Source organism: Neomonachus schauinslandi, chromosome 6 (genome assembly GCF_002201575.2).
Source record: "Neomonachus schauinslandi chromosome 6, ASM220157v2, whole genome shotgun sequence".
NCBI lineage: Eukaryota > Metazoa > Chordata > Mammalia > Carnivora > Phocidae > Neomonachus > Neomonachus schauinslandi.
This window is the reverse complement of record NC_058408.1, coordinates 143,163,708-143,179,475: the sequence shown is the minus strand read 5'-3', so window position 1 is coordinate 143,179,475 and position 15,768 is coordinate 143,163,708. Positions and strand designations below refer to the sequence as shown.

General features: G+C 40.3%; 2 protein-coding genes across 5 annotated transcripts in view; one reads left to right on the top strand and one right to left on the bottom strand.

Annotated features, from left to right (window-relative positions):
- LOC110589688 (minichromosome maintenance complex binding protein) overlaps positions 1–6,122 on the top strand; it is a 47,782-nt gene extending 41,660 nt beyond the window's left edge. For both annotated transcript variants that reach the window (XM_021700251.2, XM_021700250.2), the window contains exons 13-16: positions 560–693; positions 1,594–1,758; positions 4,767–4,855; positions 5,222–6,122. In XM_021700251.2, coding sequence (XP_021555926.2) covers positions 560–693; positions 1,594–1,758; positions 4,767–4,855; positions 5,222–5,348 — 515 coding nt within the window. In that variant the 3' untranslated portion in view covers positions 5,349–6,122. The remainder of the gene's footprint in view (positions 1–559; positions 694–1,593; positions 1,759–4,766; positions 4,856–5,221) is intronic.
- A 1,765-nt stretch (positions 6,123–7,887) lies between these two features.
- INPP5F (inositol polyphosphate-5-phosphatase F) overlaps positions 7,888–15,768 on the bottom strand; it is an 84,090-nt gene continuing 76,209 nt past the window's right edge. For 2 of the 3 annotated variants that reach the window (XM_021700285.2, XM_021700284.1), the window contains exons 16-20: positions 14,234–14,305; positions 13,177–13,250; positions 12,624–12,752; positions 12,033–12,120; positions 7,888–10,156 (exon numbers count right to left, since the gene is read on the bottom strand). In XM_021700285.2, the coding sequence (XP_021555960.1) occupies positions 9,004–10,156; positions 12,033–12,120; positions 12,624–12,752; positions 13,177–13,250; positions 14,234–14,305 (1,516 nt within the window). In that variant the 3' untranslated portion in view covers positions 7,888–9,003. Of the gene's footprint in view, positions 10,157–12,032; positions 12,121–12,623; positions 12,753–13,176; positions 13,251–14,233; positions 14,306–15,540; positions 15,656–15,768 lie in introns of those variants that run through there. The other variant, XM_021700287.1, reaches the window with a different exon arrangement.

The following is a 15,768-nucleotide window of genomic DNA, read 5'->3' as shown; positions in this document are numbered from 1 at the left end:
TTCGAAGAATCTCTGAAAAAAAAAATAGGTTGGAAGGTTTGAAGTAACCTCAGTTATGGGAACTTGTTATAAAATGGCAAGGAAGCAGATTGCTTTATTTGTGCTCAAATGAGGATTGAGAAGACACTTTGCTGGCGGTAAGTTCAAGAGGTAAAGGTAGAAGAAAAAATAGTGTGGACGGGCTATCCTTAAGGCACAGCTGAGTATAAAAATCAATCATCAGTTCTACCATATTGTTGCAGACCTGTGAACACACCACACAGAAAGTGATTGTGCTTACGGGGAACCTGTCTTGTGCCCAGTTGCATACCAGATGCTAGATTAGATTTGGGGGGGGTCTTGGCCCCAAAATACATTTGTTTGGCTTGACCAGTATTGTCTGTGAAGCCTATTACTTAGTGAACATTTAGCTTGGAAGTTGAACAGTGCCTGAGATACTTTTTTTTTTTTTTTTTTTTAAAGCAGTCGAAACCTCATGTCTTATATAGTCAATGTCAGTAAAACCAATTTGTTTAAGTGATTAAAATCAACCAAAAAATTATTTTTTTTTATTTTCTAGGTGTTCATAATGTGACTGCTCTGAGCAACCTAATAACTTGGCAGAAGGTGGATTATGACTTCAGTTATCACCAGATGGAATTCCCCTGCAATATTAATGTTTTTATTACTTCGGAGGGGCGATCACTCCTGCCGGTATGATGAGACATTTTAAGATGGAGGGAGGTTACATTAGAAAGATACCTAAATCTTTATTTTGTTTCTTGGTACGGTTTATTATTGAGAAGTTAAACTTGTTTCAAAACTGGGGCTGCTGATTATCAGAGAATGAATTATTTTGTTCCTGCCTTGAGGATGAAAAACTGTCTGTGAAGAAGCAGATACGGCAAATCACCAGACAAGCGAAGGAAAGGTGTTGGTGGCCCCAACTCCCACATCCAGGCATAGAAAGTGGAAGCTGTCTATAACATCTAGACCTTTGTTCTTACTGCCTCGGTCCCATTGTTTTCCGTCAGTCTTATGTGAGGAATATTTCAGAGTTCCTTTTAAAATGTTCCTGATGACATGGTAATTATTTTTATGCTTTATGGTGAAATGCTCTGGTAAATCATTAGAGTGACTGATGAAGAGAGCTTTTAATTGAGTTTCTTCGTGATGAGAAGTACGCCCAGTTGCTTAAAAGGTCTATAGTTCCTCTGTAAACTAGCGTTCACTAGCGTGGCCCATGTGTAAGTTTTCTGCAGGAAAGTGTGATTTGCTTTATGTGGTTTCTAGAAAGGCAGATCAGTAAGACATAGAGTACATATTCCAGGATTAAAGAAACCTTGCAAACATTTTAATTAGCTATTGTTTAGAGGTTGGCTACCTTTTTATGTGTTTACTCGTAATCCTGTTGAGGATGTGTAAGTAACCAAAGAAAGGCTCGCTTTTGCAATTACCACTGAGGGAGTCACGGTGCTCATAATCAGTGTTAAAAAGTGACCTCCCCCCAGTGACCTCCTGATTCCTTCGCCCCTGATATGGACAAAGCCTCCTCCTGAAATTTCGGATTAACTTAGGAACTTGGACAGTACTGTGTCCTGGTTCTCTCTCCAGGCAGACTGCCAGATCCACTTACAGCCCCAGCTCACGCCCCCAAACATGGAGGAGTACGTGGACAGCCTTCTGTCGGCCGTGCTGCCCTCCGTGCTGGACAAGTTCCGCATCTACCTGACCCTTCTGAGGTTCCTGGACTACAGCATCTCCGATGAGATAACCAAGGTGTGTTTGGGGTCAAAGAAACGATTTCCCTGTGTGGCTTTAGACCGTTTAATCACCTTAGGTTTACTGTGACTACTGGTGAGGTAAGTTTGCTATTTGGTCTCTGTAGGTCTTTTGTCTATTGTGCACCATCAACACATGTATAGTTCTTGTTTTATGCTGTTGCCTTTTTTATTTTTATTTTTTTGACTCGGATCAAGTTCTTTATTCCATGCGGAGAACCAACCTATAAAGTAGGAACATATAGAATGACGAAGTTTTGGGGGATGGAGGCAGGGGGAAATAAATATGCTGTTGTCTTTAAATCAGAGGGAAAAAGTTACAAGGAAAAAGACCTTTACACTGCTTTTTATATTTACCCATGTCGTTCCCTTTACGGGTCATCTTTGCGTGGATTCAGGTCACTGCGTGGTGTCCTTCCATTTCAGCCTGAAGAACCCTCCGTGGTCCTTGTAGGGCAGAACTGCTGTGACAAGTCCTGTTAAGTTGTCGCTTATCTGGGAATGTCTTAATTTCTCCATTTTTGAAGACTAGTTTTACTGGATGTAGAGGTCTTGGTTTGTAGACTTGCTCTTTCAGCACTTTTTACGTATGTCCTCCAGTTGCCTTCCGGCCCCTGTGGTCTCTGAGAAGTCCGCTAGTTTCTGAGGAGAGGCTCCTTTGGGCTCAGGGTCATTTGCTCTTGTGCTTTCAAGACTTTCCTTGGCTTTGGACAGTTCAGCTGTGATGTGTCTGTGGGTGTGGAGTGCTTTGAGTTTGTCCTACTGGAGTTTATTGAGCTGCTTGGGTGTGCAGACTAATGCACGTCTTGGGGAAGTTCTCAAGAAATTTGGTGAAGTTTTGACCATTATTTCTTTAAATTTCTTTCTGCCCCTTCCTCCCTCCTCTCCTTCCAGCACTCTGTATATGAGTGTTGGTGCACGTGCTGGTGTCTCACAAGTCGCTGAGGCTCTGCTCTGTTCATTTTTCCTCCTCCCTTGACTTTCTCCTACACACACTGGACATTTGCAGTTGACCTTTCTGCACGTTTGCTGGACCTTCTTCTGCCTGCTGCACGACGCTGAGCCTTGTTTCTAGTGAATTTTAAGTCTCAGTTATATTGTTCACCTTCAGAATTTCTATTTGCTTTTTATTTTATTTTTTTAAAGACTTTATTCAGAGAGAGTGAATGAGCAAGCGGGGGAAGAGGGGCGGGGGGGGGGGAGAGAGAGAATCCCAAGCAGACTGCACTGAGCATGGAGCCTGATGCTGTGCCCCTTCCCACAACCCGAAGGTCATGACTTCAGCCGAAACCAAGAGTTAGACGCTTAGCCGACAGAGCGACCCAGGCGCCCCCTACTTGATTTTTAAATAATTTCTATCTATCTCGATATTTTTTATTTAGTGTGACATCATTCTCCTACTTTGTTTTAGCTCTTTATATGTGGTTTCCTTTAGTTCTTTGAATGTATTTAAAGAGCTGATTTAAAGTCTTTGTCTAGGGATGCCTGGGTGGCTCAGTCGGTTAAGCATCTGCCTTCGGCTCAGGACATGATCTGCGGGTCCTGGGATCGAGCCCCACGTCAAGCTCCCTATTCGACATGCAGCCTGCTTCTCCCTCTCCACCGCTGGTGCTCTCTCGTGCATGCCTCTCTCACCGTTTCTCTCTCTCTCTCTCAAATAAATCTCAAATAAATCTTTGTCTGGCAAGTCCAATATTTGGGTTTCCTCAAGGACGGTTTCTGCTGACTTCTTTGTTTCCAGTGAAGGGGTGCAGACGTTCTTGTTTCTTTCTATGTCTCCTCATTTTTGTTTTGAAAACCAGATATTTAAGTGATAGGATAGTTCTGCTCTGGTGGATCCTCCCTCTTCCTAGGGCTTGTTGTTGTTGCTTATTGCTTAATGGCTTTTCTGAATGAACTCTATGAAATGTATTCTTTGTATGCGGTTCCTGGAGTCTCTGCTCTGTTAGCTCAGTCAGTGATCAGATAGAAATTTAATTTCCTTAGATGCCTGGAAACAGGTCTCCCAGTCAAAGCCAAGGGCTCTGTGTCTCCCTGGGGGCAGGCCTTCAACACTCTGGCAACTGTTTATAGCTGTGACCCACCCTTCTCTTACTGCTTGCACAGAGAAGGTCACTCAGGATGGCTTAGGGCCTGCTCCGATCTTCTGAGGGTGTGCACGCCCCTTTGCACGCACGTGGCCTTCTGCGTTCCTGCGGAGATAGAGATAGATCGTCCTTTGGGGGCTTTTGGGAGGAGAAAAGTTCTCATTCCCTAGTTTTTTCTTTTAAGGGTTTTGGTTAGCTGCCTATTTGCCCCAATGACTATCCAGTGCGTGAAGCAGCCAGGATGATCAGTAATTGCTTCTGATTGTTTTTGCTAAGTTCCCTGGGAGAAGAGGCTGTTCACACTGGGTAAGCAGAGTCAGGCCGAATAAACACAGCCTTGCACGTGGCTTCTCGCAGGGAACCACCAGTCATGAGAATGACAGATGTCAGGAATGGTGCTTTGAAAGAACCCTCTCTTGTGATGGCCAGGCTGTCCCTTTTCAGGGCTGCAGGGGTGGGGTGGGGGTGGATAGGGAAACTAAAATGCCTCAAAGCCCAGTGTTCTTTCTTGAACAAACACTCCCTGTATTCTGGTTAATTTTCAGACTTTTGAAGAAGCAGGTTCTGATAGTTTTTGCTAGTGTTCTTGTACCCTTCAATGGATTAAAAAGTCACTGGGATTTTCTGTGGCCCTCCCTCACTCTGCCACTTTTGCTGACATTATTACCCTGCCCTGCTGGCCGTGCACATTGCTGGACCTAGATATTTGGCCGCGCCCCCAGGTGTGTCAGCAGCATTATCCCTGCGGGTGAGGCGTGGCTCTGGTACCCTCCTCGTCTCCTAAGAAGCCTGAGCAGCAGGGCTGACTTCCTCATTTTCGCATCAGCCGATGGACCATGTTACTTTGCTTCTCCCTACATAATGCATAGCGTTTCTTCATAAGCGGTAGTGTTGCAGTCCACTTACTCTCTTGATACAGGCAGTTGAGGAGGACTTCGTGGAAATGCGCAAGAACGACCCTCAGAGCATCACTGCTGACGATCTCCACCAGTTGCTCATTGTAGCTCGGTGAGTAGTACGTGTCCGTAATTGCTGTTTTAGTAAGCTCTGTATGAACCTCCCAATTTTTAGAGGAGTAACTGAGGCAGATTTCTACCAGTGGAAATGTTTTTCCTTTAAAATACCTTGTGAAAGGGCTTAGTGAAGGGAGATTGTGTTTGGCCCGTGACCAGTGGAACAGGCTTGCTTTTTGTCTCTAAACTTCAAAGATCCCTTTGTGGAAGTCTAACTTGGCTCTTGACTTATATGTAGCTACCAGATGGTCTTGACCCCTAACCCAGTATTCCTAGGTTCTTTAAAAAGGAAGAAAGAAAGAAAAAGAACGAGATCCTGTCCTAGGTCTAGACTTAAATCCGTTTCTGTGTTTCACGCCAGGTTCCTGTCTCTCAGTGCCGGCCAGACAACGCTGTCAAGAGAGCGGTGGCTCAGAGCAAAGCAGCTGGAGTCTTTAAGAAGAACCAGGCTTCAACAGCAGAAATGTGTGAATGGAAATGAACTTTAAAGATCTGACACCTAGGAGAGTAGTGGGCAGATTGTAGCCACATTATTGTAAAATTCAAATACCATTTATACCACATTGTTTTGTAGATAATTTGTATCAAAAACCAATGACTTTTCCTGAAGTCAAGCCTGGTAACATCTGAAGTTTATATAATATTCAGTAAGGGCTTTTACCTTACTGATTTTATGGAGCTTTTGATTGTTTTATAATTATATAAATTAGTAACATGTACAAAAATGTATTTGATATTAAAAGTTTAATATTGATAATGTTGCTGATACCATTTCCTTAGTTTCAGCCAAGTCATAGGTCACAGACTCTGTTGAAATGCTAATGTCAACTTCATTTGAAGAAATTTGTTGGAATTCCAAAGTCAGAGGAGTTGTTCAGATTTTTACAATGTCTTTCCAATTAATGGTGGGTCTGAATGTGTTTAGTGGTCCAAGTTTGGGGAATGGGGTGTAGCTGCCATTAATTCACATGACTGTGTGAAATACTGTAGTATCATTTCCCAGACATTTGACCACAGAAGTTTTTTTCCACTTAACAGTTGTTAATAACCTGCAAAATTAGTCTTTACATGGCAGTGGTTCCCAGACTTTTGGATTTCATGGACCAGTAACATTTCCAAAAATTTGGGGGACAGGGTTGCCAATGTATTTTGCCAAGTAATCTGAAAGAAACCACTGTATTATCACCATTTTTTTTCCCCCATAAAAGGACACTCTCCCAATAAGAGAGTCCTTTAAATGGAATAAATACAGCTTTTTTGGACAAAACACTGCACTGTCCTTTTTTTTCTCATTTCACCCCTGTGCATTTGGGAACCACTGTTTTATGGGACTTAAGGGAATGCTGTCCTAGGATAGGTTGTTTTGCCCAAATAGGAAGAAAGCAAACAGTTAACTTTTTAAAATATGCCTTCTGTAGAAAATAAAGTTTTAAATTGTTTTCCTAATAATTGTCATTTAGTTGCTTTGATGATTGTATTGGATTTTAAACTTTTGTGTAAGTTTTTCCATTAGTTCCAGATGTGTTAGTCAACGAACATACCTACTAATCCAGGAATAGCCAGTAAAGCTTTAGGTAAGTTTTTCCCAGACCAATTACAGATTTAATATAAAAGTTCTTAGTTTTTTTTTTTTAAAGATTTTATTTATTTGACAGAAACGGAGAGGGAGAAGCAGGTTCCCCGCTGAACAGAGAGCCTGATGTGGGAGCTCCATCCCAGGACCCCAGGATCATGACCTGAGCCAAAGGCAGATGCTTAACCGACTGAGCCACCCAGGTGCCCCTAACATAATAGTTCTTAAAATAACAAAAATATCATTACCGATACCTAGAAAGCAGTTAATACAGTATAGTGTAATTGTGGCATCAAGAATGTTTGAAAAGTTTAGACCATTACTTTTTTTTAAGCTGTCAGTGGTTATGTATGAAGATTAATGTGTTTTTTTTTAGCCAGTAACTTATCTAGTGGGAAACAGGAGATCAGTTAAATGATTCTGTAAGTGCTCTTTTGAAAAGCACCCCCCCCCCCATTGACATTGCTAAACAAGGAAACAGGGTTAGCCTTAAAAACCAAGAAATTCATTATGCCTAATGAACTGAAGTGAAAATTACTTAGTTGTTTAACTTTTCCTAACCTCAAATCTATTTTTATAAACTAATACAAGTAATCTGTTTATATTCAGAATTCTAACTGGTTTTCGTTTTTATAACTGGTAGACTAGACTTCCTTAACCTTTTAGAAATAAAATCAAGACTCAACTGGATTTGTGAGAATAAAATTCGAGCAGATAAGTTATCATGTGCTTATTGTGCCAGTGTGAATTGTAATTTACCAAAGAGAAGTACATAATTTGCTTGATCTTGCAGAAAAGTTCCCTTGAAAGGAAAACCCTCTTTGAAATAAACAAAACTTCCCAAATTATTAGTACTTTGGGTTGTTTTTCATGATTGTAAGACTTATCCCATGATGTGTGGGAAAAGATCCCATTACCTCCTGCTGGGAAATCTTCACTGAAAGCTGACTGTGGGAGGTGGTACAGCCTGGTGTCGCCCTAGTGGCATCCCACTTGGGTAGGAGACTGGAACCGTGGGCTTCAGAACCCCCTTTCTTTTCTCCTTGGCCCACACACTGGACAGTGAGGTTCGAACACAGTACCGACTGGAATTAAATGTTGCCTTCTTTTTAGTTTTAAAAAATCTCTTTGGAACAAATTTCGTGGCGCTTAAAAATACATGTATCACCTGACCTTTGCTTATATTTTCTCTCCCGTTGTGCAACACTTTAATACTTCGAAGACCCAGAAAAAAAGAACAGAATAAAGCATTCGGTTTCAGTGTTTGGGTGTTTAAAATTTGATGGTTTCTGAGGCACTTCATTTGTAAAGCCATATAATCAAAAGAGGAAAATACTGGAAAGGCTGAGACCCAAGTGATCAGTTACAGTTTACCTTACAAATTTTTTAATCTGATTTAGAAATCAACATTATCTTTAAAGTATTAAGGAATTCTCACACACATTTGTCACTTTAAATTACAATGGTATTTTATTTTAAATAGTCACAAGATTTGACACTTCAAAAAAAAGATACCACTAATAAATAACAAATGTGGAAATACTTATCAAAGTTACAACAGACATAATGTTGAACTGAGAATCACTTCAACAGAGTAAGGCTCTAAAGAGACCGGACAAACCAATACTTGTTTGGAATAAGGTGTGCAACGTTCTTGTATGGGCTTTTCTGAGGCCATGGTTCCATGGGTTCAGGATTATAGTCATGTCAGTTTTAGTACAACTGTGCTTCAGACTAAATTTTCAACAATTCAGTTACAGTCTGTACAAGATGTTAAGGAATGTTCCCCCGCAAAAAAATTACAACTTGAACACTCATTTCAAGAATTACCAGTACCCAGTAAATGTAGTCTTCCATTCCTGGAAACAGCAAAATAATTTAACAGGTGCTGGTATGCACATCCGGTGTCTCAGGTTTTATGAGTGACCAGTCTCAATTCTAGACTTTGGGGTGTACAAGGGGCAGAGTATTTTAAGCAGACTGTGGGGGAAATTAGGATCAAATGGGCATACCTTTCTTGACTGTAATGCCAGTAACCTCAATTAACTCTTAATAGGGAATGGTTAAGCCACCAAAGCTAAACTAGAATTTTTTAATATTCAAATGCTTCTTCGTACTAGTAACACTCTAAAGTCACTAAAAACTAAATGTATTTACACAGAAATGAATGGACAAACAGAAGACAAATTATGAAAAACGCTATTCTCCTACATGTGTGTCCATGTTCATCCTTTGTGTTTCCTTCCTACACTTCACTTATCCACCCCACTCCACAAAAGGTTCAGGTTATTACCGTCTCAAAGTAATTATCCCCAAATTACTTTGAGACCAACTGCTCTGTAGTGTATAAGCTACTCACGGTTACACCTTCTAGGGTGACGTACTCCTGTCGTCCTGGCTCTCAAATCTGGAAATCTGCTCAGCTTCAGACTCCTTTAAAAACCTTTCCCGATAAACATAATTAGAATGTGTGATCCCTAGCTTCAAAGACAGTACAGGTTAAAATAGCCTAATATGTGAAACCTCTTTTTGGATTAAATAAAAGCCACAGGATTCTTTGTGGCTAAAAACTAAATCTGAATTATTCGTGTCTGGCATTGTGTAAACATACTTTTAAGTTCATTTTGCTGGACTTCATTAACCCCTTCAGGTTCTGCAGGGCTCTTCTGAACCTTTGCCACTGCGAAATGGATCCCTTGGGTGAAGCCAGCTTGAGTGATACTAGCAACTTGGACCATGGAACTTCGAATCTTTGCAAAGGGAGAGACTGCTCTGCTGCTACCGCCCTCTGAAGGAGAAGGAGTTCCATGAAGCCCTGTCTCAAATTCAAGCGTGCTGGGTCCAGAGCCAGGGGTCTTTTGAGATACAACTGGATGCACTGGTTCAACTGACAAATACTGGGGACCTGTTGCAGAAAAAGACACATCTAATTGAGACGGCCGGGAAGGTATCCGTTCTGTTGATTCCGATTGTGTTTCTTCACTAGAAGCTTGATTGGCCATTTGATTTCCCTCCTCACTAGCCTGCTGACAAACAGACCCTGTTTCTGACAGCTGGGTCATTTTGTTTTGTGCATCTTGTACAAATCTGTGGCAGTAAATATCCACAGGCTTGGCAAAGCCAGTCAATATGTATATGTTGTCAGCAGAAGGACTTTTCTTCAAAGGAGACTCATGGCCTTTTCCAGACCCACTTCCATGAGCAGCAATCTCTGAAGGAGCATGAATGCTAATATCAGTGCTGCTAATGGACTGGGACCGACTGCCTAACCGAGGTGCTGAAGCAATAATACCACAACTAGGAAGAACATAGTCTCTTGGCCCTACGTTCTCTAAAGAATTAGCTAGCTGTTTGTCTTCATCAGACTTGGAATTTGTAAGGAATTCATCAGAGTGGTAGGAGTCATTCTCTGAAGACATTTCCCCATCCGACTCTGCCTGGACTTTGTTATCCATCGCACCTGTGGTTTCCATAGTTTCAAGACTACTATCTGACTTCCAAAGATTCACTTTTAAGTTTGGTTTTAGAAAGTTAACTTTCATTTCAGGTTTGGCAAAGTTTCCTAGCTTTCGGAGATTGCCAATATTTACATTAGATTTGGTCTGTTTCACTTTTTGATTTAGAGATGAAAATTTGCTCATTAAAAAATTCTTTCCCTGTGCCAAAGAGCCTTGGTTTTGAGATCTGATGCCAAGGATGTCTTCATGAGGTTTACTGCTCTTCCTACAAATTAGAAGAGAAAACAGTTAACTCCCTCTGAAATCCAATATACCAGTTCCAGTTACTGTAAGTGAAAGCTGTTACTTAAATTGGGCCCAGTTTCTGAAACCGTGCACTACTAATTGGTAAAATCAGATAATCCCTTGGAGTTGATGCTAGAACAGTACTGTACAATAGAAATGTAAGCTAGATGTAGTTTTAAATTTTTCTAGCCATATTAAAAATAGAAATTTTGATTTTATTTAATCCAGTATATACAAAATAGCTCAACATATAATCACTAGTAAAAGATGATTAATGAGGTATCTTATTCTTTTTGTTACTAAGTCTTTGAAGCAATCAGTGACTGGTAGTTTACAATCGGGCAGCAGAAACCTTTTAAAACATTGACAAGCTGTCCCGGGGCACTGAGTGGGCAGGGTGCCCTGACTTTAACCCCCAGTCCGGTAAGCAGTTTCCTGCGTGTCCTATCCTCAAGCAGCCCGTGCACTGAAGAGCCAGCCTGTGGAAATGCTACATGTGTAAATCGTAATCCTACTCTGTCAAGATCCTCACAGTAGTTGGATTAATCATGTTGAGTTCTTCTGGATCAAAACTGTGTCTTTAGATTTGATCATTATTATTGCATGTTTCCTTCAACTGGATTCTCTTTGGCATTCAGAGGAGGGGGAAGCAGCAGAAGAAGGGAGATAAGCCTCCCAATGGTTGCCTCAACCTGCATTTTTGTGTATTCTAAGAATTAAAAACAAAAACACCACACCCAAAATTCAGACAACAGTAGTTTCCCCCCTTACCTGTGGGGGATATATTCCAAAACCCCCAATGGATAGCTGAAGCCACGGATAGGATCAAACCCTGTATGTACTATGTTTTTCCCTATACATATATAATCTGTGACAAAGTTTAATTTATAACTAGGCAGAGTGTAAGAGATTAATAATTTATAATGCCGTAAATAAAATTTATATGAACGTCCTCTCTCTAAATATCTTATTGTACTGTACTCACCCTTCTGGTGAGGATGTGAGATGATAAAATGCCTGCACGGTGAGATGAAGTGACTGAGCGTCAAGAGGAGGATCACCTGCTCCCAGACTAGGGCTGACCACAGCTAACTGAAACGTGGATGGGGGAGGAGGAGACTACTACAGTCACTTTCAGAGCAAGTGGCTACCATTTAGGGCAGGTCTACTACATGGACAACCTAAACACCAGCCAAGCCAACACAGACTATAGATGGGAATCTACAGCATCTTAACTAAAGCTGTCTGCACCCATTCCAACTTGGCTGAATTCAGGTGGGAGGGGGGCAGAATGTTTATGTTTCCTGTGGATTACCTACAATTATTTTAAAATATATGGGATATGTAATAAAGGGTTTTCTCATTTGGCATTCCCTCATGACAGCTGTAAGTGTAAGAAAAAGTGACTGCTATCTGCCACATGTTTCAGTACGGATATTTGACTTTCTGGTCATGAGCATATTTCGTAAAAATTAGGAATGTTAAAGAGCTACTGAAACAATTCTCTCTACTAACACAAGACTGAACAGTTTTTCTCTAGATGACCAAATGGTTCTTCTCTAGTCGAATGTGGGCCATGAAACAATCAGATGGGAAATCCAAATTTTAATGTGAAATAATCTCTTTATAGGCATTCCTTTCCCAAATTCAAAACCCACTGGCATTTATAGAGAAAATGACAGCCAGTATGTTTTAAAGTTGTTTAAATTATGGCCACAGAAATTTGACATTTCCCAGTCTAAATACCAATATATTACCATAATTTGATTTCTCCCCATCTTGCAAATACTTTTAAAGAAATAAGACTTTGGATAATAATGTCTTTATTCTTGAGAAAATCGAAGTAGTATACTTACCTCTCAAGTTTTTTCTCAATTATAGGTACATCTAATCCCATGGCTTGCTTGGTTATCTGCAGCATCTCTGCAATGCACTGAAGGGTATCTGAAACCCAAATACAACTGCTTGCCAGTTTCTCCAAAAACATACTAAAATAGCACTTGTAATTCAGAACCCTAAATGAAATTTGTGATCTTAAATTTAAATACAAGTTTATTTGCTACAATTTACAGAAAACTGCTTATTACTCTCCCCACTAATTCAAAATGTTCTAAAACAAATTTTAACAGAAGAGTTAATAAAGGGCAAATGAGCCAAATCAATTGGAATTAAAAGTTTATTCTCATTTGTCCTGTGTTAGTCCTGTGTTAGATGCCAAGGCAACAGCTGTGAACAAGACAGCACTGTTCCCTGACGACTGTCCATGAGAAGCATATGTGGTGGGAAAAAGCCCTAGTACCCTGAGATTTCCCATTACAGACACCCTTGCCCCAAGCTACATCAGTTCAAATAAGTTCCCTGCTTTCTGGAGACAGAGTAGCTATTTTAAGAATGGTATGTACTGTCCCCACAAAAGTTACCACTGAATACTGTCCTCTCTTCATTACCTTTCCCATCCTCTTCTGGATTGCGCATTACAGCTCTCAGTGTGTGGAAATAGCCACTTGCTTCTTTATATCTGTAGTGCAATCGCATGCAGGAGAACTTCGGCTTACCAAAGAGAGTGGGTTCAGGACCTAAAACCCAAATGAGTATGGTTAAATCTTTCACATAAAATTTACTTTTTTCTGTATCTTCTTCATTGGTTAGGTACTTAGCACATTTTTCTTATTCTAAATGAGAGTACACAAAATACAATCATCACAATAAGATGATTTGGTTTGATGAGACTAAAAAACTTTTCTTTAGTCTCAAATATTTAAACTTTCTTGATCCTTGGTTAATCTTCACAAGGTAAGAAAAGTTACCTTTTCTACTAGTTATTAGACTCTATCATCCACCACTGATCTCTAAAGAATAGAGTCCTAAGAAAGAGACTACTTGAAATATCAGTATCCTTTTCTGGTTCTATTAAGTTGTAATGCTTGCTCAAACAATGTGGCCCACTCTTGGGAGAACAATATTTGCTTTCTAGGACTTGGTTAGCATGTTAAAATTTACCTATTTCTATTTTTTCCAGGTCTTCTAGACTTAGTCGTTGATACTGGTTTACTTTATCAACTTCATCATCATAACTGGATAAAGGGAAAGGAAGTAAAAAAATAGGATTAAAATCAAAAGCGTATCTGGCTTGTCAGCTGAGATATAATAGTAGCAACTTCTATGCAGTTAAAATCTTCCAGGGCTTCTTAAAAACTAGATGAAATGAGATTAACATATATGTAGTTCAGTAGCTAAAAGAGAATCAGCTTATAGATCTTACACTAAAATCAATTACAAAATATAATTTGTTTTATAAAAACTTTTACAAAATAAAACCAACAAACCTAAAAGTTAACCTAAAAGGAAGGCAAACACACACATACATATACTGAAGGTATGTGTTTGTGAATAACACAGCAGATAAACCTGCTGTCCAAAATCAAGAATAAAAAATCCGTATGATCAATGCCAATGGGCACCTGGGCCAATGACTTAAAAAAATGACTGTTCATACAAGGCCAAAAAGAAAGTATTTACTTAGAGAAAAAAATTGATTTTGGTAAGGCAAATGAGAAAGTACTTGTATTTGTGCTAGTGGCATTGTTAATTAGTAGTCTTTCTGGAGATCTGGCAATAAACCACACAATTATTAGAATTCATCATACTCTTGTAACCAAAGAGAAGCATGTGTGTGCATGCATGTGCACAAAATTATCTGCACAAAGACAACTGTATCATTGCTAATAGAAATAAAATGGAAGTATCAGTGCTAAACAATGGGGAAACGTGTACTGGATAGTAATAAAAAATGTATACTCATTAAAGGATATGGAGTACATCAAAACATGGAAAATATATAGGAAATAAACTAAGTGCTAAAAGAATATTATATAAACGCTGACTACAACTCTAAAATCACATTTTCAAACTGATGAGGAACAGTGATGTAACAGTATGTAAAGTTCAGTGAAGTTCCATATAGCAAAACCAGATTCTTAATGTTGTCATGAACTCTAATAGGAAATGTATACTCATTAAAGAACAATTAAAAGCTTTAAATCAATAAGCAACTTACTAGGCCACGTAGTAGGCAGAGTTAGAAAGCAGTAACAGCACATCCACATCTCTGTGAGTAGCATCAATGAGGCTAAACAGACATGACACAGGGAATAAAATATTTTCATTTTCATCTGCATTCTCACCAAAATTCTATAGCAGAACCACTGAAGATAAAAGATTGGTTGGGGTGGGAATCAATCAGTGAGTCCTACTTTTAAAGTCAGATGTATACAATCTATCCATTTGGAGGGGGGAAAAAAGGAACCCAGTTTGAGGAGGGGGGTAGGTGTCAGGAAAGGAGGGTAGCTGAGGAGAGGTCCTTTCTCAGAGTGGTGGTCAAGGAGGTGGGAGGACTCGGGACAACAAGATAATTTGCAGGGGGAGGGGACTGGGAAGAAAGGAACACCCTCAGGCTCAGAAGGGAGAAAATGTCTAGATTATCTCACAAGACCTAACTTCACATTAAGTATATTTTTACACACGTGTAGAATGCATCTTTTGGAGGAAAAAAATTACATAGAGCATTTAGGTGCAAAAATGGGACCAAGCCCAAACCACTTTGTGTGTTTCTTACTCCAGATTTATTTGGCTTTTAAAGAACAAGTAAACATTTCCTTAGTCTAAGTCCGTTTTGCTGTATTTTCCCTCCACTCACAAATCAAATATCAAACTAAGGGTCAGAAACTAGGTGAGTGTTGATGAATCCATTAAGCCTACAGCAAAATACACATTTTTCTAAGATTACTAATAAAAAAATGGCCCACGTATAAAATCTACAAATAACCAACAGATAAAGCAGGCAAAATGTGAACTTGAAGCTTCTAATACTCATCTAACACCAACAATATGAATTTCCAATCAAAAGGGGGAAATTAATCTAATATTGGTCTCAAAATTCCACTGTATGAGTGGGTATTGCTCCCTTAGAATTTCGTACCTATTTGCCAAGATTTACCAAATGCTACTGAAAAACAAATGGAAAACAGGCGGGAAGAACATCATTTGTCGATGGAAGTCACGTCCTTCAACTGCGTCAGAATGAGGTCATTGTTTAATGCGTACTGCGGAGAAAAACGCACCAAAATCTGAACCCGCAGTAATTTACATCCACAGCACCTTGTCGCAGCGTACGTACCTCGGACGGTCTTAATCTAACAAATACGCCTCGATTTTCACCTAAAATAATACCGAAAAATACGGCGATTGAGATGCCAGGACTCACTACCCCACAGGCGGACCCCAAATGTGCGCCCTAGCTAACCTGTCCGCGGAACCCCCACCGCGCAGACCCCCTGCCGCCGCCCCGCCCGCCGCGGTACTTACTCGCGCGCTGGCCGCGGGCGCTCCCGCCGAGCCACCGCAGTTACGTCACCACACATACTGCACAGGCGAGAACGTCTACTTGTACGAGTCAGCGCGGCCTCGGACCAGCTTCCGATTTGGGCACTACTATTTACATCAGTCCGACAGGATCCTCAGTCACAAACATTATGTCTTTAACAGAAAGCACTGGGCACGTAACAGGCGGTCAGGAAAAAGCCCCCCCCCCCC